Here is a 25864-nt window from a genome sequence, read left to right on the forward strand (position 1 = left end):
TCCAGTCCTCAGATCAGCCCCAATTCCTGTACTCTCATGCCTTAGATCAGCCCCAATTCCTGTACCTCCAGTCCTCAGATCAGCCCCAATTCCTGTACCTCCAGTCCTCAGATCAGCCCCAATTCCTGTACCTCCAGTCCTCAGATCAGCCCCAATTCCTGTACCTCCAGTCCTCAGATCAGCCCCAATTCCTGTACCTCCAGTCCTTAGATCAGCCCCAATTCCTGTACCTCCAGTCCTCAGATCAGCCCCAATTCCCGTACCTCCAGTCCTCAGATCAGCCCCAATTCCCGTACCTCTAGTCCTCAGATCAGCCCCAATTCCCGTACCTCCAGTCCTCAGATCAGCCCCAATTCCTGTACCTCCAGTCCTCAGATCAGCCCCAATTCCTGTACCTCCAGTCCTCAGATCAGACCCAATTCCTGTACCTCCAGTCCTCAGATCAGCCCTAATTCCTGTACCTCCAGTCCTCAGATCAGACCCAATTCCTGTACCTCCAGTCCTCTGATCAGACCCAATTCCCGTACCTCCAGTCCTCAGATCAGCCCCAATTTCTGTACCTCCAGTCCTCAGATCAGCCCCAATTTCTGTACCTCCAGTCCTCAGATCAGCCCCAATTGCTGTACCTCCAGTCCTCAGATCAGCCCCAATTGCTGTACCTCCAGTCCTCAGATCAGCCCCAATTGCTGTACCTCCAGTCCTCAGATCAGCCCCAATTGCTGTACCTCCAGTCCTCAGATCAGCCCCAATTGCTGTACCTCCAGTCCTCAGATCAGCCCCAATTGCTGTACCTCCAGTCCTCAGATCAGCCCCAATTGCTGTACCTTCAGTCCTCAGATCAGCCCCAATTCCCGTACCTCCAGTCCTCAGATCAGCCCCAATTCCCGTACCTCCAGTCCTCAGATCAGCCCCAATTTCTGTACCTCCAGTCCTCAGATCAGCCCCAATTCCCGTACCTCCAGTCCTCAGATCAGCCCCAATTTCTGTACCTCCAGTCCTCAGATCAGCCCCATTTGCTGTACCTCCAGTCCTCAGATCAGCCCCAATTCCTCAGATCAGACCCAATTCCTGTATTTCCAGTCCTCAGATCAGACCCAATTCCTGTACCTCCAGTCCTCAGATCAGACCCAATTCCTGTACCTCCAGTCCTCAGATCAGACCCAATTCCTGTACCTCCAGTCCTCAGATCAGACCCAATTGCTGTACCTCCCAGTCCTCAGATCAGACCCAATTGCTGTACCTCCCAGTCCTCAGATCAGCCCCAATTGCTGTACCTCCAGTCCTCAGATCAGACCCAATTTCTGTACCTCCAGTCCTCAGATCAGACCCAATTCCTGTACCTCCAGTCCTCATATCAGACCCAATTCCTGTACCTCCAGTCCTCAGATCAGACCCAATTGCTGTACCTCCCAGTCCTCAGATCAGCCCCAATTCCTGTACCTCCATTCCTCAGATCAGACCCAATTGCTGTACCTCCCAGTTCTCAGATCAGCCCCAATTCCTGTATCTCCAGTCCTCAGATCAGCCCCAATTCCTGTACCTCCAGTCCCCAGATCAGCCCCAATTCCTGTACCTCCAGTCCTCAGATCAGACCCAATTCCTGTACCTCCAGTCCTCAGATCAGACCCAATTCCTGTATTATTATTATTATTATTATTTCAGTTACTTTATATAGCTCCATCAATTTACGCAGTGCTTTACATATACATTATACATTCACATCAGTGCCTACCCTCAAGGAGCTTACAATCTAAGGTCCCTAACTCACATTCATACATACTAGGGACAATTTAGACAGGATCCAATTAACCTACCAGAATATCTTTGGAGTGCGGGAGGAAACCGGAGTACCTGGAGGAAACCCACGCAGGTACAGGGAGAACATGCAAACTCCAGGCAGGTTGTGTCGTGGTTGGGATTTGAACCAGCGACCCTTCTTACTGCTAGGTGAAAGTACTTCCAGTGCTCAGATCAGACCCAATTACTGTACTTCCAGTGCTCAGATCATTCCTAATTACTGTACCTCCAGTCTTCAGATCGGCCCCAGTTCCTGTAACTACAATCCTCAGATCAGACCCAATTCCTGTACCTCCAGTCCTCAGATCAGCCCCAATTCCTGTACCTCCAGTCCTCACATCAGACCCAATTCCTGTACCTCCAGTCCTCAGATCAGACCCAATTCCCGTACCTCCAGTCCTCAGATCAGCCCCAATTCCCGTACCTCCAGTCCTCACATCAGACCCAATTCCTGTACCTCCAGTCCTCAGATCAGACCCAATTCCTGTACCTCCAGTCCTCAGATCAGACCCAATTCCCGTACCTCCAGTCCTCACATCAGACCCAATTCCTGTACCTCCAGTCCTCAGATCAGACCCAATTCCTGTACCTCCAGTCCTCAGATCAGCCCCAATTCCTGTACCTCCAGTCCTCACATCAGACCCAATTCCTGTACCTCCAGTCCTCAGATCAGACCCAATTGCTGCACCTTTAAACCTCAGATCAGACACAATTCCTGTACCTCCAGTCCTCAATTCAGCCCCAATTCCTGTACCTCCAGTCCTCAGATCAGACCCAATTCCTGTACCTCCAGTCCTCAGATCAGCCCCAATTCCTGTACCTCCAGTCCTCAGATCAGACCCAATTCCTGTACCTCCAGTCCTCAGATCAGACCCAATTGCTGCACCTTTAAACCTCAGATCAGACACAATTCCTGTACCTCCAGTCCTCAGATCAGCCCCAATTCCCGTACCTCCAGTCCTCAGTTCAGCCCCAATTCCTGTACCTCCAGTCCTCAGATCAGACCCAATTCCTGTACCTCCAGTCCTCAGATCAGCCCCAATTCCTGTACCTCCAGTCCTCAGATCAGACCCAATTCCTGTACCTCCAGTCCTCAGATCAGACCCAATTCCCGTACCTCCAGTCCTCAGATCAGACCCAATTGCTGCACCTTTAAACCTCAGATCAGACACAATTCCTGTACCTCCAGTCCTCAGATCAGACCCAATTCCTGTACCTCCAGTCCTCAGATCAGACCCAATTGCTGCACCTTTAAACCTCAGATCAGACACAATTCCTGTACCTCCAGTCCTCAGTTCAGCCCCAATTCCTGTACCTCCAGTCCTCAGATCAGCCCCAATTCCTGTACCTCCAGTCCTCAGATCAGACCCAATTGCTGCACCTTTAAACCTCCGATCAGACACAATTCCTGTACCTCCAGTCCTCAGATCAGACCCAATTCCTGTACCTCCAGTCCTCAGATCAGACCCAATTGCTGCACCTTTAAACCTCAGATCAGACACAATTCCTGTACCTCCAGTCCTCAGTTCAGCCCCAATTCCTGTACCTCCAGTCCTCAGATCAGCCCCAATTCCTGTACCTCCAGTCCTCAGATCAGACCCAATTCCTGTACCTCCAGTCCTCAGATCAGCCCCAATTCCTGCACCTTTAAACCTCAGATCACTGTACCCCCTGTAAATATGCCCCCCCTCAGGGCTGGACTGGGACAAAAATTTGGCCCTGGACTTCATCCAGACCGGCCCACTCCAATTTTGCAAACACGCACAAAAAAACAGTATGCTGCGCACTTGCACAAGAGTGACGTCATCACGGCCCGGCTAGACACATAGCAGGAGTATGCAAACTCAGAAGCCGACAGCACACTGCTGGTGATCTTTTATTTTCCAGCCCCCCCCCCCTCTACCCCCTGGTGTCCCCCTGTCACCTGCCCGAAGTCTTTTTGATCAACCGCAGTAATGAGAAGCTGCCAACTTCAAACAGGTTTAGGCCCCTTTCACACGGGACGGATCAGTAATGATGCGCCCCGTGATGATCCGCTCGCTCAGCGGGGATCGCTCCGTTGTGCCCGCTGAGCCGGCTGCGGACAGGGCGGTTTCCGCACACTGTGCTGGGACCGCCCTGTCAGCTCTCCGCTCTCCTCTATGGGGATCGGATGCGTACGGGCCGTCTGTCTGTGTTCATCCGATCCGCTCTGCAGACGGATAGAAAAATAGGATTTTCCTCCGTCTGCAGAATCGGACTGTTGCGGAGGCGGAGGAAATCGGGTGTCTGCGGATGTTCATCCGCAGACACCCGCTATCCCATAGGGATGAATGTATGCCCGTATTTCATCCGCAAGCGGATGGATGAAATACGGTCATATGTGTGAAAGGGGCCTAACACAAACCCACAGATAAATTGAATATATAGCAAAGGATGTGATGCTAACCAAAATAACATAAAAAAAATCCATTTGGTGCAAATAATGATTCAAATAATACAAAAAATCCAACATAGCTAAAAGTGCATCAAACGTGTCAATTAATATTGAAATGTGCATAAAAAAAAAAATTTTCAGCAAAAAATTCATATATAAACCATGCTTATAATTAAAACCATTTTATCCAAACTATGTCCTTGGTATTAAAGTGCAAAAAAAAGGGGGGTTTTTAATAAGCATTTTTTATATGATTTTTTTGCTGAAAATATATCTCAAAGGATGTGTTGCTAAATAAAATAGCATAAAAAATCCATTTGGTGAAAATAATATGCAAAATCCAACATAGCTAAAAGTTCACCAAAAAAAAAAATATATATATATATATATATATATATATATATATATATATATATATATATATATATATATATATATATATATCCATGTGCTATATACAGTATTCAATGGGCCGGCCGGTTACCTGGATGGGTTCCTGCAGCACTGCCATCCTCCAGGCTCCCTCGTCTGCTCCGGGGACTTCTCTGCCTGTCGGCTGCTCACACGGCGGCCCCCGGCTCATTTAAACTCACAGCGTCCGTTACCGCGGGGGCCGCCGGAGATAGCCGAGTTTTGTTCGCTGAAGCGCTGTCGGAGAGGAGCAGGGCGGGGGAAGCCGAGCGGTGGCGGAAAAGGACGACTGTGGGCCGGAGGTGGCCGAAGATGTGTGCAATACTAGTGTTATGACTCATAACACTAGTATTGCACACATCTTCGGCCACCTCCGGCCCACAGTCGTCCTTTTCCGCCACCGCTCGGCTTCCCCCGCCCTGCTCCTCTCCGTCAGCGCTTCAGCGAACAAAACTCGGCTATCTTATGAGAGCGCCGAGTGGGGGCGGAATGAGCCGAAGTGCGCCGCGCTCGGAAGTACAGCGGGGCTCAAATGAATGGCTGTGCAAATAGCGCAGCCATTCATTCGGCTAGGCCAGGGGTGTCCAAACTTTTTTCAAAGAGGGCCAGATTTGATGAAGTGAACATGCTCGAGGGCTGACCATTTTGTCTGACATTCTTTAAACCATTAAAATTTGGTCTAAGTGTGTTCATCCGAGCACTGCCCAACAAGAATTCTCTTGCCTTTGTGCTGTGTGTGGTAAACAGATGAGCTTGGGTGTGTTATTTGGATATACTGTATTTAATCGGCTTATACCACACACCTTAACTTTAAAAAGGAAGTCTCAGAAAAAAAAAAAATCTTACATTTTAAATAAAGACATGGGAAGCAAAATAAGGGTTAGTGCCCATCTGCAGCCCCCTGCATATTGCCATGAATGCAGCCTCCACCGTATTGCCATGAATGCAGCCCACACATTGCCATGAACGCAGCCCCCAGCGTATTGCCATGAATGCAGCCCCCAGTGTATTGCCATGAATGCAGCCCCCAGCGTATTGCCATGAACGCAGCCCCCAGCGTATTGCCATGAACGCAGCCCCCAGCGTATTGCCATGAACGCAGCCCCCAGCGTATTGCCATGAACGCAGCCCCCAGCGTATTGCCATGAACGCAGCCCCCAGCGTATTGCCATGAACGCAGCCCCCAGCGTATTGCCATGAACGCAGCCCCCAGCGTATTGCCATGAACGCAGCCCCCAGCGTATTGCCATGAACGCAGCCCCCAGCGTATTGTCATGAACGCAGCCCCCAGCGTATTGCCATGAACGCAGCCCCCAGCGTATTGCCATGAACGCAGCCCCCAGCGTATTGTCATGAACGCTGCCCCCAGCGTATTGCCATGAACGCAGCCCCCAGCGTATTGCCATGAACGCAGCCCCCAGCGTATTGCCATGAACGCAGCCCCCAGCGTATTGCCATGAACGCAGCCTCCAGCGTATTGCCATGAATGCAGCCCACACATTGCCATGAATGCAGCCCCCATATTGCCATGAATGCAGCCCCCATATTGCCATGAATGCAGCCCCCATATTGCCATGAATGCAGCCCCCATATTGCCATGAATGCAGCCCCCACATTGCCATGAATGCAGCCCCCATATTGCCATGAATGCAGCCCCCATATTGCCATGAATGCAGCCCCCATATTGCCATGAATGCAGCCCCCACATTGCCATGAATGCAGCCCCCACATTGCCATGAATGCAGCCCCCATATTGCCATGAATGCAGCCCCCATATTGCCATGAATACAGACTCACCATTGCCATCAGTGCAGCCTGATTCACATCCTCTGCAGCCTTGGAGAAGACAGGGAGGGGGGCGGAATGAGTGCCGACAGACATACAGGAGAAACTCCTGTTTCTATCGACGGCCTCTTTAATTGAAAGTCCCGCCTCCTGTGATGGACAAAACGGTTGTCCAATGGCAGCGCAGGACGGGACTTCCTTTTACACAGGACGTTGTCCTGTATCCACGGCACTCGTCCCGCCCCCTCCATGGCAGCCAGCATATCTATCTTTTGTGGCCCCCGGCGATCGGGGATTCGTTGGGGGCCACAAAAGATATATATGTGAACATGACCAGACAGGCCTCCCGAAACCGGAACGCGGGCCGCGATTGGCCCGCGGGCCGCGATTGGCCCGCGGGCCGGACTTTGGACATGCCTGGGCTAGGCTGTCACTGAAACCGGCCCACTGAGCCATCGGCCCACCGGGAATCTCCCGGTAGTCCCGATGGCCAGTACATGCCTGCCCCCCCTTACTGTACCCCACTGCTCATCTGTCACGTCACTGTACTACCCTGCACATCTGCCCCACCTCTGTACCACCCTGCTCTTCTGTCCCACCACTATACCCCCCCTATCTGTCCCACCAATGTACTCCCTTTCTCATCTGCCCCACCACTGTACCTCCCTGCACATCTGCTCCACCGCTGTAACCCCATGCTCTTCTGTCTCACTGCTGAACCACCTTCTTATCTGTCCTAGAACTGAACCCATCTGCTCATCTATCTCCCCACCACTGTCCCCCCTGCTCATCTGTATCACCCTTGTACCCCCCTGCTCTTCTGTCCCACCAATGTACCTCCTTACTCCTCTCCCCCCCTCCACTGTACCCCCCTGACCACCTCTATACCCCCTGTTATAAACTACCACCTTCGGCTAAATGGAGAGGAAGACTCGGCTTGGTCCATCACCAAATGAGATTAACAAAAAAAATTAGGAGCCTGCTGGACTGGAAGGGGTTATATACCTGGGTAAGGCTTTTCACTTGGATTGTTGGTGGCAATATATAACCCAATAGTAATGATTAGGAATCTCTGTGTCCTGGGAAATACTTCAAGAAAAGGGTTTTACAGCTAAATCACAAATCCTGTTTTTAGCCATTTTGTCTACTTGTAAAAGCCTTCATCCCTTGCAGTTTGATCATTTAAAGAGCTGGAGCCTAAATCTAGCGCCTCAGACCGCGCGGCCGCACTACCTTAAAGGAGTTATAAAGGCAGAAGGTTTTTTTTTTTTATCTTAATGCATTAAGATAAAAAATCTGAGTGTAACAGCACCCCCTAATGACATTGTCTGATTTTTTTAAAGAATTTATTTGCAAATTCTGGTGGAAAATAAGTATTTGATCACCTACAAACAAGCAAGATTTCTGGCTCTCACAGACCTGTATCTTCTTCTTTATGAGGCTCGTCTGTCCTCCACTCATTACCTGTATTAATGACACCTGCTTGAACTTGTTATCAGTATAAAAGACACCTGTCCACAACCTCAAACAGCCACACGCCAAACTCCACTATGGTGAAGACCAAAGAGCTGTCGAGGGAACCAGAAACAAAATTGTAGGCCTGCACCAGGCTGGGAAGACTGAATCTGCAATAGACAAGCAGCTTGGTGTGAAGAAATCAACTGTGGGAGCAATAATTAGAAAATGGAAGACATACAAGACCATTGATAATCTCCCTCGATCTGGGGCTCCACGCAAGATCTCACCCCGTGGGGTCAAAATGATCACAAGAACGGTGAGCAAAAATCCCAGAACCACACGGGGGGACCTAGTGAATGACCTGCAGAGAGCTGGGACCAACGTAACAAAGGCTACCATCAGTAACACACTACGCTGCCAGGGACTCAGATCCTGCAGTGTCAGACGTGTCCCCCTGCTTAAGCCAGTACTTGTCCGGGCCGTCTGAGGTTTTCTAGAGAGCATTTGGATGATCCAGAAGAGGACTAGGAGAATGTCATACGGTCAGATGAAACCAAAGTAGAACTGTTTGGTAGAAACACAACTCGTCGTGTTTGGAGGAGAGAGAATGCTGAGTTGCAATCAAAGAACACCATACTTACTGCGAAGCATGGGGATGGGACTCAGGGCTATGGGCCCCAGGTTCGGGGCTATAGCCCCAAAAGCCACCCCCTAGCGATGCCACTGCTTATTGTGTTCATTGAAAAAGGGAGGGGTCGGTAAATTACATATTTACCACCCCCTTCCCCAGCTCTCAATCCTAAACATCGCCCCCCCCCCCCCCCATCCTTGCTTATCCGCAGCAGCCGGCAGGAGAAAGAAGGCGGTAGCACTGGGGGACACGCACAGCAGGGAGAACCAGATGTGGGCAGGACAGGAGGACAGGGAGAATGATCTGTGTGGCTTGGGTGCAATTGCAGGAATGATGCCCTGTGTGTCCCCCCTGCAGCAGCTGAAAGCAGGCTGGAGGGAGAGGGGGAGAAACTGGATTTCAGCTGCTGCAGGGAGGGACACACAGGGCATCGCTCCTCTAATTGCAACCCCATAGCACCAATCGTCCTCACTGTCCTGCCCACATCTGATTCCCCCTGCTGCCAGGGCCCCCCTGTGTGCTCAGGCTCTGTACAGGAGGACTGTTTGTACCCCTTATCAGCGGCCCCGATTCTTACTGACTTTGACATCCCCGTTAATGCAACTAAACCTCATCTTTTAACCTGACACAAGAGACACACACCTCTACCCACTCTGATGGTAACACCCTATTCTCCTATCTCTGCACGCCTTGCAACCTCACCAACATCCCTTTTCCTCTTTCTGATCACCACCTCATCAGTTTCGCAGTGTCCTCTTCTTCAACCACCTATCCCTCCAAGTAGCAAATGGTTAATTACAGAAACCGTCACAACTTTAACACGTCTCTTTTCTATTCTGCTGCTAACCACCTCTATGATAATACCAGTTAGTATCAAAAAATTTTGAGACTAGTTTTGTAACATGCCAACAGATGGCAGCACAAGGCTGCATGCACAGTCACAGGGAGCCCCGACCTTCATTAGACAGTGTGCCAAAACACATCGTACTGTGTATATAGGGAGCTGTGCAACTGGTGCTATTCTGACCATGTGCGTTACCACATCTGCTATTTCATCATAGTCAGCAAATTAGAACAATGAGCGAACGTAAAATTCTGCGTGAAACTGGGCAAATCTGCCACAGAGATGTTTGACATGATTTGGGAACTTTACGGCGAGATTTTTTTTAGTGGCATCTTTGTGGCCCCTGCCCATTACAATGAATGGGCAGCGCTTCCGAACCCGCCTGAAAATCGCTTTTGAAGCACCGTAACACGGGGGTTTTTAACCACTTTTTTGGGGGTTAAAAGCCCCCTGCTGGTGAATGAAAAGCACAGCTTAAACAGCGGTAAAGTGCCGCTAAAGTGAGCGGCACTTTACCGTGAACACACAGGCCCCAATGTGAAAAGGGTCTAAGAGAAACTGGAGGGAAAAAAAATACAGCGAGTCTCAAAAGAAGAGAGGGATAGAGATGTGACCTTAACTCAGGCTGCATTTACACCTGAGCGTAGCGTCTTTGAGCGTTTTTTTGCATGTTTTTTGGCGCGTTTTTTCACGCCACACACTTTGGCATTTTTTTATTAGCCAATAGAGAAAACTGTTATCTGTTGCATCATTTGGTGCTAGGTATTTCAGCTTTTTTAGCTTTTCCATTAGCTTTTGTTTCTTCTTTTATTGTTATAAATTTTTTAGAATTTTTTTATTTTGTTATTTTGTTAGTGTAAGGGGTTTGAGTTCATTTTAGGTTAGGATTAGGAATTGGGGTAATGGTTATTTATTATTATTTTATTTATTTTTATTTTATTTATTATTATATGAATAACAATATATTAATAAATAAATGTAAAATAAATACGCAAATAAAAATCATAAATAAATACATTCAATAAATTAATACTAAGTAACATTAAATAAATAATGAACCCTTAACTTTAACCCTTAAAAAAAATTAATAATAATAAATAACTAAATACCCTAACCTAAATTAAATTATTATTATCATTGTTTTTTTTTTTTTGTTCAAGTTTAGGTGTTTATTGTTATTTTATTCTTCTTATTACTAACCATATATTTAATATGTTTTAAGGTTAGAGGTTAATTATTATTTATGAATGTATTATTACATATTATTCATTTATTTTACTTATTTATGAAGATTTTTACTTATTTGTGTATTTTTACATTTTTCATTTGAGCAGAAAATGGTGCAAAAACACCCAAATCTGCCTGATTTGAGCGACAAAAAAAAAAAAGCTCCAGAACTTGTTTGAGCTTCAGGCGACTTGGAGTTGATATGTGAATTTTTTTTTATTTTAACCTCCTACAGCGTTTTTGTGCTTCAAGCAGGTAATCGCTCAGGTGTGAATGGGGCCTCAGGACTAGATGGAAGCCAGCTCCACCCAAACTTATCCCAGTAGGGGATATCTACCTGAGATAACAGAAAATTGTACCATACTTACCGTAATTTTCTTTTCCTGGTGCCTATCCATGGCAGCATACCTGTGACAAGCTCCGCCTTGGCTCCTCCCTCAGGACTAGTGAATATTATAAAAGAAAAGGTTAGTACAGCCCCCGCATTCTCGTTAATATAGAATACCGAGGGTGGGAATGTATGCTGCCATGGATAGGCACCAGGAAAAGAAAATTACGGTAAGTATGGTACAATTTTCTGTTTTCCTGGTGCCTCCATGGCAGCATACCTGTGACAAATAACTAGCTGAGACGGGTGGGATAATGCTTAGAGGTTTATTAAAGAATTTATTATTTAGAAGAGGCGAAGGCCGAAGTGACTGCCTGTCTGCCAAACTCCACTGAGGAGAGAGCTCCTGGGTCCACCCTGTAATGTTTCAGGAATGTGTGTTGGGACGACCAGGTCGCTGCCCGACAAATAGTTTCGATCGACACATTCGCTCTTGCCGCCCAAGAGGCAGAAACCGCTCTTGTGGAGTGCGCCCTGACCGCCGAAGGGGTCTCTAGTCCTTTTGTCCTGTACACCTTGTGGATGAGTTTGACGATCCATGAGGCGATCGTTCTGGCTGATGCCTCCTTTCCTTTGTATTTTCCCCAGGGAATTATGAACAGTCTGATGGAAGCCCGGAATGAAGCTGTAGCTTGCAGATAGCATTTCAGAGTGGAGGCGATGTCTAATTCATGAAGAGCGACAGAGTCCTGTTCAGAAAATGTTGGGAGTGCCCAGGGTTCTGACATGCTCAAGGATGAAGCGACCTTGGGAATGAACCCTCGTACTGTTCTGAGTTCCACTCTATCTGGGTAAAATATAATGTGATCCTGATCTGCTCCCAAAGCTTGGAGCTCTGACACCCGTCTGCCGGAGGTTATGGCTATCAGAAAGGCTAATTTTAAAGTTAGATTCCAGAGCGATGCTGAGTTCGAAGGGGCAAAGGGTGGATTGGCTAAGGACTCCAGGATGACCGTAAGGTCCCAAGTGGGAAAAGATTGTTTGGTTGGTGGTCTGATCTTCCTGACGGCCTTAAAGAATTGGATTAACAATGGATCCTCCGCCCATCTTTTACTGGTTGCTGCTGAGATCGCTGATACCTGTACCTTCAATGTACCTAACGCAAGGCCTAGGTCCAGGCCTGCCTGTAAGAACTCAAGAATTTGAGATGACGAAGGGGAACCTGGGTCACAGTTTCTATCAAGCATGAAGGCCCTGAACTTGTTCCATACTTTATCGTATATGTTGTTCGTGGATGGCTTTCTCGCTTTGAGCAGGGTTGCGATCACTTTGTCGGAGCACCCCAGGGATTGGAACCTTTCCCTTTCAGTTGCCAGATGTGAAGGTCCAGCCTGTGGGGATCTGGGTGGATGTGAGATCCTTGCGACAGGAGGAGGGGTACTATTGGAACCTTGACTGGAGGACTGGTGCTCAAATCCATTGCCGTAGGGAACCAAGGCCTTCTTGGCCAGTATGGTAGAATCGATATCACCGTCGATGTTTCCTTCATGAGTCTTGACAGGAACCTCGGTATGAGGGGCCACGGAGGAAAAGCGTAGGCCCGATCACATGCCCAAGGGGCTAAGAGGGCATCTGTTGCCTCCGCCTGGGGGTGCGGAAACCTCGAGATAAACTTTGGAAGTTTGGTGTTGGATGCTGTCGCAAAGAGGTCTAGCTCGAGGGGGCCCCACTGGATCACTATCCAGCTGAAGATTTTCGGGTGTAAGGACCACTCGGTATCTGCGAACCTGCGGGAAAGGTCGTCCGCCCTTGAGTTGAGATGGCCGGGCAGATAGACTGCCCTCAGGTCCTTCAGATTCCTTTCGGCCCAGAGGAATATGGGTTCCACCTCGTTCAGGAGAGATCTGCTGCGTGTTCCCCCTTGTCGGTGCACATAGGATACCGCGGCCCTGTTGTCCATCCTGAGGAGAACTGGTTTGCCCGAAATCTCGAACTCCAGGGCTAGCAGTGCAAGATAGGCCGCTCTGAGCTCCAGGACATTGGACACCATGCCGGCTGCATTGAAGGACCATCTTCCTTGTACTGAGGTCTGGTTGGAATGTGCTCCCCAACCAGCTGCGCTGGCATCGGTAGTAATTATGATCCAGTCGACATGCCCTAGCGGGCGAGACTTCAGAAGCGTCTGTCTCTTCATCCACCAATGTAGACTCCTGAGCATCCGGGTCGTCAGGTGTATGGGTTGGGATAGATATCGTCTGTTCCACAGTCTTAAGAACTCCAGCTGAAAATGTCTCAAATGCCAGTGGGCCCAGGGGACCATAGGGATGCATGATGACATCCGTCCTATCAGGCTCAAACAATTTGAGGCTGTCAGGTAGGATCTCGAGCTCACCTTCTTCATTTGTTGGACAATGGAAGATACCTTCTGAGGTGGGAGAGACACCGTTCCGTTCATTGTATTGAACAGGGCTCCCAGATAGACCATCTCTTGAGTCGGAGAGAGGAGACTTTTCTTGTGGTTTATCTTCCATCCAAAATCCACTAGTGTTGTCAACAGGATATTCCTGTGTTCCAATAACTGGGCTGGGTCCCTGGCCAGGAGTAGAAGGTCGTCCAGGTAGTGATACACCCGGAGCCCCAATTCTCTCAGAGGTGCTATGATGGCAATCAGGGTCTTTGTAAAGACTCTTGGTGACGTGCAGAGGCCAAATGGAAGGCTCTGAAATTGGAGATGTACTTGCCCCACCGCGAATCTCAGGTATTTCTGGAACGTAGGGAGTATGGGTATGTGTAAGTAAGCGTCTTGCAGGTCTATTGACAACATCCAATCCCCTGGCTGGACTACGCGAATAATCGTCTGTAGAGACTCCATCTTGAATTTGTCCAGAAAGATATAGCGATTTAGCCTCTTTAGGTCTATCACGGGTCTCCACCCTCCGTTTCTCTTGGGGACTAGAAAGAGGGTGGAATAGAAACCTAAAAATCTCTCGGATGGAGGCACTGGAACTACTGCTCGTTGCTCCTGTAGGGAAAGAAGAAATTGCTTTAGAGCTTCCGCTTTTTGAGGGGATCTTGATACCCTTGTCGGGGAAAAAAAGTCCTTGGGAGGTTTGTTTAGGAAAGACCAGAAGTGACCGTGTTTGACTGTTGCAACTACCCAAGGATCCCTGCATTTTTGTTCCCAAATCTTTGAGAACTGTTTCAACCTGGCCCCCACAGGGATCACTTGGGCTGGCCTGGCGTCAAAAGGATTTTGATGGATCCTGTGGGGTGGGTACTGGCCTCTGCCTCCTGGACTTGAGAAACGTAGACTGTGTGCTTTTCCAGTTGTGCCTGAAGCCTTTCCCTTGTCTGGATTGACGGTAGTCCCTATTTTTGGAGTATTGGAACCTTGGTGCGGATGATCTGAAACGTCTGGATCGCCTGTCTTGGGGAAGTAGGCCTGACTTTCCGCCAGTGACCCGAGAGATGGCCTTGTCAAGTTTTTCCCCAAACAAGGCTCTACTGTCAAAAGGTATCTTGCACCAATTTTGCTTCGAGGCAACGTCCGCTGCCCATGGTTTTAGCCACAGTGCCCTTTTGGCCATTACTGTGTGAAGCATTGCCCTTGCGGAGCAACGAATCGAGTCGATGGCGGCCTCCCCAATGAAGTCAGCTGAGAGCTTCAGCTCATCCAATGCCTTGATTATATCTTCTTTAGGGATATCCTGTTGGATTGCCGACTCTATATTATCTGTCCAGACGCGTAATGCGTTGGACACTGATGTCAGGGCTATTGCAGGTTTACAGGCATTTCCTGCCATCTGATAGGCCTTCTTAAGGTCGAGGTCCATCCTCCTGTCCAGAGGGTCCTTGAAGGAAGTCGAATCTTCTAGGGGCAAAGTGACATTCTTGGCCAGCCTTACCACTGCGGCATCTACCACCGGAGAGCCCTCCAGAATTTTGGAATCTGCCTCAGGGAGAGGGTATAATTTTCCCAATCGATTGGTGGAAAGTCTTTTGTCTGTCCTCGCCCATTATTCCTCGATCACTTCCCTGATTTCCTCCATAAGAGGGAAGAAGGAGATCTGGCGCTTAAGGAAGGGGAAGTATGATTTGGACTTCCTGACCTCCATGATAGAATCCTCCCAACCGATTGCTTGTTTGACAGCTTGCACATAAGGCTGGACCATGGCGAAGGCAAAGCCAGAGGCTTCTGCGTCATCTGAAGAATCCTCTGAAATGGCCATTTCGTCCTGATGCTTAGAGGAGGAGGGAGGGAACGGACGACCACCTGCACTCGTGAATGGTCCAGGAATGGAGGCCTCAGCCATCTGTTCCTGAGGAGGGGATGCCGGTTGTTGCGTCGGCATTGTGGCGACCAATTCCGCAAGGGAGTCTTTTACTGCCTTTTTGAGGAGATCTGCCACTTGAAGGCCCTCAGACTCTCTGTCCGCTGCATAGTCTCTAAGGCAATCTCGACAAATCAGTTTATCCGGAAGCGGAGTGCCTCCGCAGGCCTGACATCTAGTAGGTCTAGGTCTCGGGGAGCGCGAATGACGGCGCCTCTTGGCTGAAGCTTTCCTGCCACTTCTGTAATGCCCATGTCTGGGCGACCTGTCCCTGCTGTGACAGGAATCATCATCATCATCTTCATATCGCCTTGAGGTCTTCTTAGACGTCTTCTGGCGTACAGGACTGAAGTACAAAAAGTACCGTCCTTAGTGCACTCTTTTTTTTTTTTTTTTAAACTTACCTGGGCGTAGGTCCTTACCTTGGGAGTAGAGTAGGATCTTGAGCGGGTGGCGAAAGGCTCTTGTTAGGCGGCTTAGCAGAGGTAACGGCTAGGAAAGAGTCAGAGGAAAAAGACGTCAACCGGTCGTGCGCTGATTCACGGAAAAAAAGGGAATTTTCCTGCATAAGTAACGACTCCCCCCCCCCTTGTTACTGTGTGCTGTGGGGTTTGTTTTTGTTTTTTAAAACATCCTTTTTTTTTTTTTTTTTTTTTTTTGGAGGCTCCGATGAAAAAATAAATTTTTAAATAATTTAATAATTTAATAAATTTATAAATCAATAAATTAATAAATTAATACACTTTCAATGAACGAGTTATTCCTTCAGAGCTATACATATATATATATTCGCATACTCACATGTATAAGAAAACAAATGCATTAAGACATGCCTTACCTTAACAGGGGTGGGTATAGCCTGGAACTCTAGAGTGTAATTCTCTTGTTGACCACAGGCATTTCACTTGTGCTGCTGGGGAAATAAATAGGAGGAAGGGGAGTGATGGCACGCTTGAGCTCCTCCCCTGACGCTCTGAGGGCAAAAGGAACCATTCGCCCTCAGTCAAAATGGCCGTCGAATCCTCCGACGCTACCGCGCATGCGCCGAACGTCGAGACTGGCCGTCGAAACATAAGACCCGCCGGCGCATGCGCAGACGATGGCGGGAACGCTAAACTATCATAAAATAACACAGACTCGCCGCGCGCGGCCCCTAGTGAGTCTAAGGATGACAAACGTACGTGGGAAAGGAAGGGGGACCTCCTAAAACTATGGGAACCAGGGGAACCAGAGCGCAAGAGAGAGAGAGAGAAAGGACAGGTGAGACTGGAGAGGAACAACAAGTCTCAGAAACAGAGCAAAGCTGCCACCTCTGCTGCCATAGACTGGAGCCTGAATGCCCATACTGCAGGTAAAGCTCTTACTTAAAGCGGGATTCCACCCTAAAGTGGAGCCTCCGCTGATCGGAACCCCCCCCCCCCCTCCGGTGTCACAATTGACACCTTTCAGGGGGGAGGGGGGTGGAGATACCTGTCAAAGACAGGTATTTTCACCCACTTCCGGGCATAGACTCCCACGGAAGTCTACGCCATTTCCTGCCCTGCCGCGCTGTCTGCTGGGACACACACGGGTCCCAGTGACAGCGCGGAGATTTCCTATTGCGCGGCGCAGCTCGCGCATGCGCAGTAGGGAACCGGGAAGTGAAGCCGATTCGCTTTACTTCCTGATTCCCTCACTTCGAATGGCGGCGGCAGCAGCCGAGGCCCGAGCGGTCGATCGGCCTCGGCTGCCGGCATCGCTGGAACCCGGGACAGGTGAGTGTCCATTTATTAGAAGTCAGCAGCTGTAGTATTTATAGCTGCTGGCTTTTAATATTTTTTTTTGGGGCGGAATCCCTCTTTAAGAGACAAACTGCTTGTCCCAAAAGATCCTACAGAAGGGACTTCCAACCTTATAAGCGCGTTTAGCTGCCCAAGAGAAGGAACTGCGTCCGGGAGAGGCTTGAACCCGGACGGACGCTGCCGAATGCAGAAGGTAAGGACGCCGACCAGGATTCACTGCCATGAGGTATGAGGAAAAAAAGGAGAATGCGGGGGCTGTACTAACCTTTTCTTTTATAATATTCACTAGTCCTGAGGGAGGAGCCAAGGCGGAGCTTGTCACAGGTATGCTGCCATGGAGGCACCAGGAAAAGGACTTTTCACATTGGTGGTCAGTGGGAATGGGTCAACTTACATTAGTGGTCAATGGGAAAAGGGCCCCATTATATTGTTCCTTGGTAGTAAAAGATCCCCTTACATTGGCGGTCAGTGGGAGAAGTACCCCCTTATATTGGTGGTCAGTGGGAGAAGTGCCCCCTTATATTGGTGGTCAATGGGAGAAGAGCCCCTTACATTGGTGGCCAGTGGTGAAGGGCCACCTTACATCACTGTTAGGTTGTATACTGCCACCTTCAGGTTAATGGACTCCAACACTCCAAGTTAACCTGAAGGTGGCAGTGTACAACCTAACAGTGATAATTAGGAAACTCTGTGTCCTGTGATTTTTTTTTTATTACTTTTATGAAGATAATTTTACAGATAAGTCAAAATCCTGTTTTTTAGCCATTTTATCTACCTGTAAAAGTACCAATTTGTCTACAGTACTTAAAGGATTGGCAGTGATGGGATTCGAACCCACGCCTCCAGAGAGACTGGAGCCTAAATCCAGCGCCTTAGACCGCTCGGCCACACTACCTTATGGAAGCCGCTAAACATCTAAGAAAGGAACAACTAGGGTAATAAAGTAAGGGGTCCTTCACTGTCAGTGAACAATATAATGGGGCCCTTGTCCCACTGATCACTAATGTAAGGTGGCCCTTCACCACTGGCCACCAATGTAAGGGGCTCTTCTTCCACTTACCGTCAATGTAAGGAGGTCTTTTACTACCAAGGAACAATATAATAGGGCCCTTTTCCCACTGACCACTAATGTAAGGGGGACCATTCCCACTGACCACCAATGAATGGGGCCTTTTCCCTCTGACCACCAATGTAAGGGGGCCTTTTCTGACTGACCACCAATGTAAGGGGGCCTTTTCCTACTGACCAACAATATTATGGGTACCCTTCTCCCACTGACCACTAATGTAAGAGGGCACTTCACCAATGACCAACAATATAAGGGGGCCCTTCTCCCTCTGACCACCAATGTAAGGGGGGTCCCTCACTACCAGTGAACAATATAAAAGGGCCCCTTCTCCCATGGACCACTAATGCAAGGGAGCCCTTCACCACTGACCACTAATGTAAGAGACCACTAATGTAGGGGGAGGCTCTCTGGGGACCCTGCTGCAAGGGGGAGGCTCTTTGGGGACTGATGTAAGGAGGAGGCTCTCTGGGTACCCTGATATAAGGGGTGCTCTCTGGGGTCCCTGATGTAAGGGAGGGATCACTAAGGACCCTGATGTAAGTGGGGGGCTCTCTGGGGATATACACACACATATAATACTGTATATACATGTGTATGCCCACCCAAGCATATGACTTTCTTTACTACGCTGCTATGGGTTCTAGCCCTAGATCTTTTGTAGACCTAGTAATGCCCCTGACAGGTGATCTGTAATGTGTTCATTCATAACTGAAGCATAGTAAACTGTGTTCACACACAGAACTTTATTTATTAAATCAATACAATTTTATCTTTTACATTAGTGAAAATATAATTTTGATACTGTCAGATACGCTGTACGGGGCCCCGTGAGTTCCAACTGCAGCCCTTCTAAGAATGATAGTGGATATTTTAGAGGAGAGAAAGTAGGGGAGCCAGGCAGAAAAGTCACCAAGGAAGCCTGACTCCAGTCCAGGAAGCCAATAGGTCACTGCAATCCTTAGATCCCTTTCACGCTGAGGCTGTCTTCAGGCATTTTAGCGCTAGAAATAGCGCTTTTAAAGTGCCTGAAAACTGCCTCACATTCATTGCAATCTGAGCTTTCACATTCGGGCGGTGCACTTGCAGGACGTAAGAAAAAGTCCTGCAAGCAGCATCTTTGTGGCCCCCGCCCATTACAACAAATGGGCAGCACTTCCGAACCCGACTGAAAATCGCTTCAGAAGCACCGCAACATGGGAGTTTTTAACCCCTTTTTTGGGGGGTTAAAAGCCCCCTGCTGGTGGCCGAAAAGCGCAGCTTAAACAGCGGTAAAGTGCCGCTAAAGCGACTGGCACTTTACCATGAATGCAGCCCCAGTGTGAAAGGGGTCTATGAGAAATTGGAGGGGGGAAAAAATACAGCGAGTCTCAAAAGAAGAGAGGGATAGAGATGTGACCTTAACTCAGGCTTCATTCACACCTGTGCGTAGCGTCTTTGAGCATTTTTTCGCGCGTTTTTTTTTCACGCCACTTGCTTGTTTGTATGCAGCGTTTTTGGGCTTTGGCATTTTTTTATTAGACAATAGAGAAAACTATTATCTGCTGCATCATTTGTTGCTAGGTATTACAGCTTTTTTTAGCTTTTCCATTAGCTTTCATTTCTTCTTTTATTATTATTAATTTATTATAATTTTTTATTTTTTTTGTTAGTGTAAGGGGTTCGAGTTCAGTTTAGGTTAGAATTAGGAGTAGGGGTAATGGTTATTTATTATTATTTTATTTATTTCTATTTTATCTATTATTATATGAACAACAATAAATCAATAAATAAATGTAAAATAAATATGCAAATAAAAATCATAAATAAATACATTCAATAAATGAATACTAAGTAACAATAAATAAATAATGAACCCTTAACTTTAACCCTTAAAAAAAAATGTAGTAATAATAAATAACTAAACACCCTAACCCAAAATTAATTATTATTATCATTGTTTTTTTGTTTTTCTTTGTTCGAGTTTGGGTGTTTATTGTTATTTTATTCTTCTTATTAATAATAATAATGTATTTAATATTTTTTAAGATTAGAGGTTAATTATTATTTATTAATGTATTATTACATATTATTAATTTATTTTACCTATTTATGAAGATTTTTACTTGTGTATTTATTTTACATTTATTTAATCATATATTATTACTATTTTATTTTTTACGTTTTTCATTTGAGCAGAAAATGGTGCAAAAACACCCAAATCTGCCTGATTTGAGCGACAAAAAAAAAAAAAAAAGCTACAGAACTTGTTTGAGCTTCAGGCAACTTTGAGTTGATATGTGAAATTTTATTTATTTTTTATTTTAACCTCCTACAGCGTTTTTGAGCTTCAAGCAGATAATCGCTCAGGTGTGAATGGGGCCTCAGGACTAGATGGAAGCCAACTCTACCCAAACTTATCCCAGGAGGGGATATCTACCTGAGATAAGGCCAGCCTCTTTTCTAGGGAGTGTTGGCGTCTGTTAACCTGAAGGTGGCAGTATACAACCTAACAGTGATAATTAGGAAACTTTGTGTCCTGCGATTTTTATTTACTTTATGAAGATAATTTTACAGAAAGTGAAAAATCCTGGTTTTTAGCCATTTTATCTACCTGTAAAAGCACCAATTTCTCTACAATATTTAAAGGATTGGCAGTGATGGGATTCGAACCCACGCCTCCAGAGAGACTGGAGCCTAAATCCAGCGCCTTAGACCGCTCGGCCACACTACCTTGTAGAAGTCAGAGGTGATCTAAGAAAGGAACAACTAGAAGTAAGTTGAGTGTAAGGCGGAAATGATTACCTCGAACTTGTTAAAGTATAACTAAAGCCAGCATTTTTTTTTTTTTTTTTTTTTTTTTTAAGAGAACTGAGAGAGATTAGAACGCCTGTCAGTTTGTATTGCTGCCTGTGCCACATGAGGGAGATTTCCCCTCTATTTATCCTGTTTACCTTTTATCATTGAAAGAAAAAGAAAATCAAAATTTTGGTTGTCCCCAGAAAAGTAATCGAGTCGGAATCTCTAATGGGGACACCAGTTATGATGATCTGGTGGTCCCCAAGAAGTTCCCTGAATTTGCAGGGATTTCCTCTCACTTCCTGTTTGGCTATGGGACAGGAAGTGAAAGGGAAATCTCCGCAATGGGACACAGCTGACAAACAAAATGAAAAAAAATAAATCCGACAAGGGCTATAACCCTCTTTTATTCTATCCAAAATGAAAAGTTTTGCCTATTCTTCTACTTTTAAGGCCAGTGGTAAAACAAGAAAACAAGAGATGTGTTTTTTATTCACTGGTGTCCACTCCTTTCCTGTTTTTTTTTTTTCTTTATATGAACACTTAAGCAAAAATCTAACCATGTATGGCCAGCTTCAAACTGGTCCTTCATCACCAGCTAAGGGGACCTTATCTCACTGACCACCAATGTGAGTGGGTCCTTCTCCCACTGACCACTAGTGTAAGGAGGGCCTCTTCATCACCAATGCTAGGTGCCCTCTAACACCGACAACCAATGTACAAGAATACATAGTGATGACCATTAACTAAATATAACAGTTCCATTGCTGACCACCAATGTAAGGGGGTCCTTCTCTTACTGACCACCAATGTAAGGGGGTTCTTCACTACCAGCAAACAATATCATGGGGCCCTTCTCCCACTGACTACTAATGTAAGGGGGCCCTTCACCAATGACCAACAATATAAGGGGGTACTTCTCCCACTGACCACCAATGTAAGGGGCTACTTCTCCCACTGACCACCAATGTATGGGGGTCCTTCACCAATAACCAACAATATAAGGGGGTACTTCTCCCACTGACCACCAATGTAAGAGGATCCTTCTCCCACTGACTGCCAATGTAAGGGGGTCTTTTACTACCAGCGAACAATATAATGGGGCCCTTTGTCCACTGACCACTAATGTAAGGGGGCCCTTCACCAATGACCAACAATATACAGGTGCCCTTCTCCCTCTGACCACCAATGTAAGGGGGTCCTTCTCTCATTGACCACCAATGTAAGGGGGTCCTTCTCCCAGAGACCACAAATTTAAGGGGGTCCTTCTCTTACTGATCACCAATATAAGGGGGTCCTTCACTACCAGCGAACAATATAAAAGGGACCGTTCTCCCACAGACCACTAATGCAGGGGAGCCCTTCACCACTGACCACCAATGTAAGAGGCCCTTCACAACTGGCCACTAATGTAAGGGGGGCCTTCACTACTGACCACCAATTTAAAGATTCCCTTTACCGCTGACCACTAATGTAAGGGGGTCCGTCCTTCACTACCAGCCAACAATATAAAGGGGCCTTTCTCCCACTGACCACTAATGTAAGGGGGCACCTCACCATTGACCACTAATCTAAGGGGACCCTTCACCACTGACAACCAATGTAATGAAGGCCTTCTCCCACTGACCATTTATATAAGGAGATGTGTTTTTTATTTACTGGTGTCTACTCTTTTCCTGTTTTTTTTTTTCCCACAATTTTGTATGAACAATTTAGCAAAAATCTAATCATGTATGGCCAGCTTCAAACTGGTCCTTCACCACCAGCCAACAATATAAGGGGTCCTTCTCCCACTGACCACCAGGATGAGGGGGTCCTTCTCTTATTGACTAACAATGTAAGGGGTTCTTCACTGCCAGCGAACAATATAATGGGGCCCCTGTACCAATGACCACTAATGTAAGGTGGCCCTTCACCACTGGCCACCAATGTAAGGGGATCCTTCTCCCACTGGCTGCCAATGTAAGGGGGTCTTTTACTACCAAGCAACAATATGATTGGGCCCTTTTCCCACTGACCACTAATGTAAGGGGGCCCATTCCCACTGACCACCAATGAATGGGGCCTTTTCCTGCTGACCAACAATATAGTGGGGCCCTTCTCCTACTGACCACTAATGTAAGGGGGCCCTTCACCAATGACCAGCAATATAAGGGGGCCCTTCTCCCTCTCATCACCAATGTAAGGGGGGTCCTTCACTACCAGTGAACAATATAAAAGGGCCCCTTCTCCCACGGACCAGCAATGCAAGGGAGCCCTTCACCACTGACCACTAATGTAAGAAGCCTGAAATAATTATGCAAATAAGACCTGCTGACATGTCTATCTGAGATCAATCCCTATCTCCTGGTTCCCAGCCATTCATATTTATTGTGTACATTATTAAAAGTGCAACAAGATCCCATCTCAGGATCGGGAGCTATGACCCTATCCGGCCACATGGGGTCCTCCCGAGCTACACATTCGACTAAGATGAACCATGCACATGCGCATTGATTGGGGGTTTCCTTTTCCCCCCAGGAAGTGACGTTTGCAGCGTGTGTTCCTTCCTCTCTGCCAGCGACAGAAATGGCGGTCCCGGCTTCTAACCCCAACAACCCCATCGTCTTCTTCGATATCAGTATCGGGGGGCAGGTAATGTGCGGCATACCGGGCTGGGGCTCCTTCTCCACCCATCCGGTACTCGTTTCGTGTCATTTATTGTACAGACCTGCCGATCCCCCTTCTCCGTGCTGGAGCTCCGCAATCACATGTACAGTGCATACAGAGCTGTTGGGAGCACATGGGGGGCAAATACAGGCGCAGATTGGGGGCATTTTATTTGCTTTATTGTGAATGGCAGCACATCAGATAATAACCCTTTCCCTGACAGAGTTGTTTTTGCACACGTATAATAAATCATTTTAGACCTGAAGATTATATAGAACCCCCAAAACATACATTACCAGAAAGCAGACACCCTAAAGAATAAAATAGTGGGAGTTCCAATGTATATGTCGCTATATTAGTGCAGTGGTTTATGGAACACAAAATTTCAGTAAAAAACACACTAAAGTCAATTTTTGGGAACACAAACTTAATAAATTACCCATTTTTTTGTTAAAATAAAAATAAAAGTTTGCGGTGAGTAAATTGATACTATAAGGCTCAGTTTCCACTAGTGCGACTTGACTGCAAAGTCGTATCCCATGATTTCCAAATGAGTTCCGCTCATATCTGTGCGACTTCAATGTAATCCCTGTACTACTTTGGTCCCACTTTCATGCGACTCGAGGTCCACAGACTTCAAGAATACACAGGCGTTGCTTTAAGTCGCATCAAAATCGCACGACTTTCAGGTCGCAATAGTAGAAACCTAGCCTTGTACCACTATTATCCATAGGTGATGCTTTATAAGCCCCTCATGGTCATCTGTTTATACAGTGCATCCGGAAAGTTTTCACAGCGCTTCATTATTTTCACATTTTGTTATGTTACGGCCTTATTCCACAATGGAGAAAATAAATAATTTTCCTCAAAATCCTAAAAACAATACCCTATAATAATAACGTGAAAGAAGTTTGTTTGAAATCTGTGCAAAGTAAAACAATCCCATGTACTTAAGTATTGCAGCCTTTGCTCAATATTTTGGTAAAGCTCCTTTGGCACCAATTACAGCCTCAAGTCTTTTTGAGTATGATGCTACAAGCTTGGCACATCTATTTTTTGGGCAGTTTCTCCCATTCTTCTTTGCAGGACCTCTCAAGCTCCATCAGGTTGGAGGGGGAGCATCGGTGTACTGCCATTTTCAGATCTCTCCAGAGATGTTCAATAGGGTTCAAGTCTGTGCCACTAAAGGACATTCACAGAGTTGTCCCATAGCCAACTTTGTTATCTTGGCTGTGTGCTTAGGGTCATTGTTCTGTTGGAAGATGAGCCTTCTGAGGTCCAGAGCTTCACCACCATGCTTCACTGTAGGGATGGTATTGGCCAGGTGATGACCGGTGCCTGGTTTCCTCCAGATATGAAGCTTGCCATTTAGGCCAAAGATCATCAGATCAGAGAATTTTGTTTCTCATGGTCTGATAGTCCTGCAGGTGCCTTTTGGAAAACTCCAGGGGGGACTGTCATGTGTTTTTTACTGAGTAGTGGCTTCTGTCTGGCCACTCTACTATACAGGCCTGATTGGTGGAGTGCTGCAAAGATTGTTGTTCTTCTGGAAGGTTCTCCTCTCTCCACAACGATGGAGCTCGTTGTGGAGAGAGGAGACGATGGAGCTCTGTCAGAGTGTCCATCAGGTTCTTGGTCACCTCCCTGACTAAGGCCCTTCTCCTCAATCACTCAGTTTGGCCAGGCGGCCCGCTCTAGGAAGAGTCCTGATGGTTCCAAACTTCTTCCATGTACTGATGATCGAGGCCACTGTGCTTATTGGGAAATTTTTCAGTATCCTTCCCCAGATCTGTGCCTCAATACAATCCTGTCTCAGAGGTCTACAGACAATTCCTTGGACTTTACGGCTTGGTTTGTGCTCTGACATGCACTGTTAACTGTGGGACCTTATATAGACAGATGTGTGCCTTTCCAAATCATGTCCAATCAACTGAATTTACCACAGGTGGACTCCGATCAAGTTGTAGAACAGGGATATGCAATTAGCAGACCTCCAGCTGTTGAAAAACTACAAGTCCCATCATGCCTCTGCCTCTGGGTGTCATGTTTGTGGCTGTCAGAGTCTTGCTGTGCCTCATGGGAATTGTAGTTCTGCAACAGCTGGAGGTCCGCTAATTGCATATCCCTGTTGTAGAAACATCTCGAGGATGACCAGTGGAAACAGGATGCACCTGAGCTCAATTTTGTGTGTCATGGCAAAGGCTGTGAATACTTATGTACATGGGATTTATTTTTTTCGTTTTTCATTTTTAATAAATTTGCAAAGATTTCAAACAAAGTTTTTTTCATGTTATCATTATGGGATATTGTTTGTAGAATTTTGAGGAACATAAATAATTGAATCCATTTTGGAACAAGGCTG

The 25864-nt window shown here is 46.9% G+C and overlaps 1 protein-coding gene and 2 non-coding genes across 3 annotated transcripts in view; 1 reads left to right on the forward strand and 2 right to left on the reverse strand.

The window, feature by feature from the left end:
- Positions 1 to 17822: 17822 nt before the first annotated feature.
- On the reverse strand, positions 17823 to 17904 carry TRNAL-UAG (transfer RNA leucine (anticodon UAG)). Its single transcript has one exon. It is a non-coding gene; the product is annotated as a tRNA-Leu (tRNA).
- Positions 17905 to 20706: 2802 nt separating this feature from the next.
- Positions 20707 to 20788, reverse strand: TRNAL-UAG (transfer RNA leucine (anticodon UAG)). Its single transcript has one exon. It is a non-coding gene; the product is annotated as a tRNA-Leu (tRNA).
- Positions 20789 to 23361: 2573 nt separating this feature from the next.
- PPIH (peptidylprolyl isomerase H) overlaps positions 23362 to 25864 on the forward strand; it is a 53082-nt gene continuing 50579 nt past the window's right edge. Inside the window, exon 1 of the mRNA XM_077457924.1 lies at positions 23362 to 23487. Coding sequence (XP_077314050.1) covers positions 23422 to 23487 — 66 coding nt within the window. The 5' untranslated portion in view covers positions 23362 to 23421. The remainder of the gene's footprint in view (positions 23488 to 25864) is intronic.

The sequence above is a fragment of the Lithobates pipiens genome, unplaced genomic scaffold (genome assembly GCF_037356315.1).
Source record: "Lithobates pipiens isolate NorthernLeopardFrog02 unplaced genomic scaffold, aLitPip1_a1.2 Scaffold_27, whole genome shotgun sequence".
Classification (NCBI taxonomy): Eukaryota; Metazoa; Chordata; class Amphibia; order Anura; family Ranidae; genus Lithobates; species Lithobates pipiens.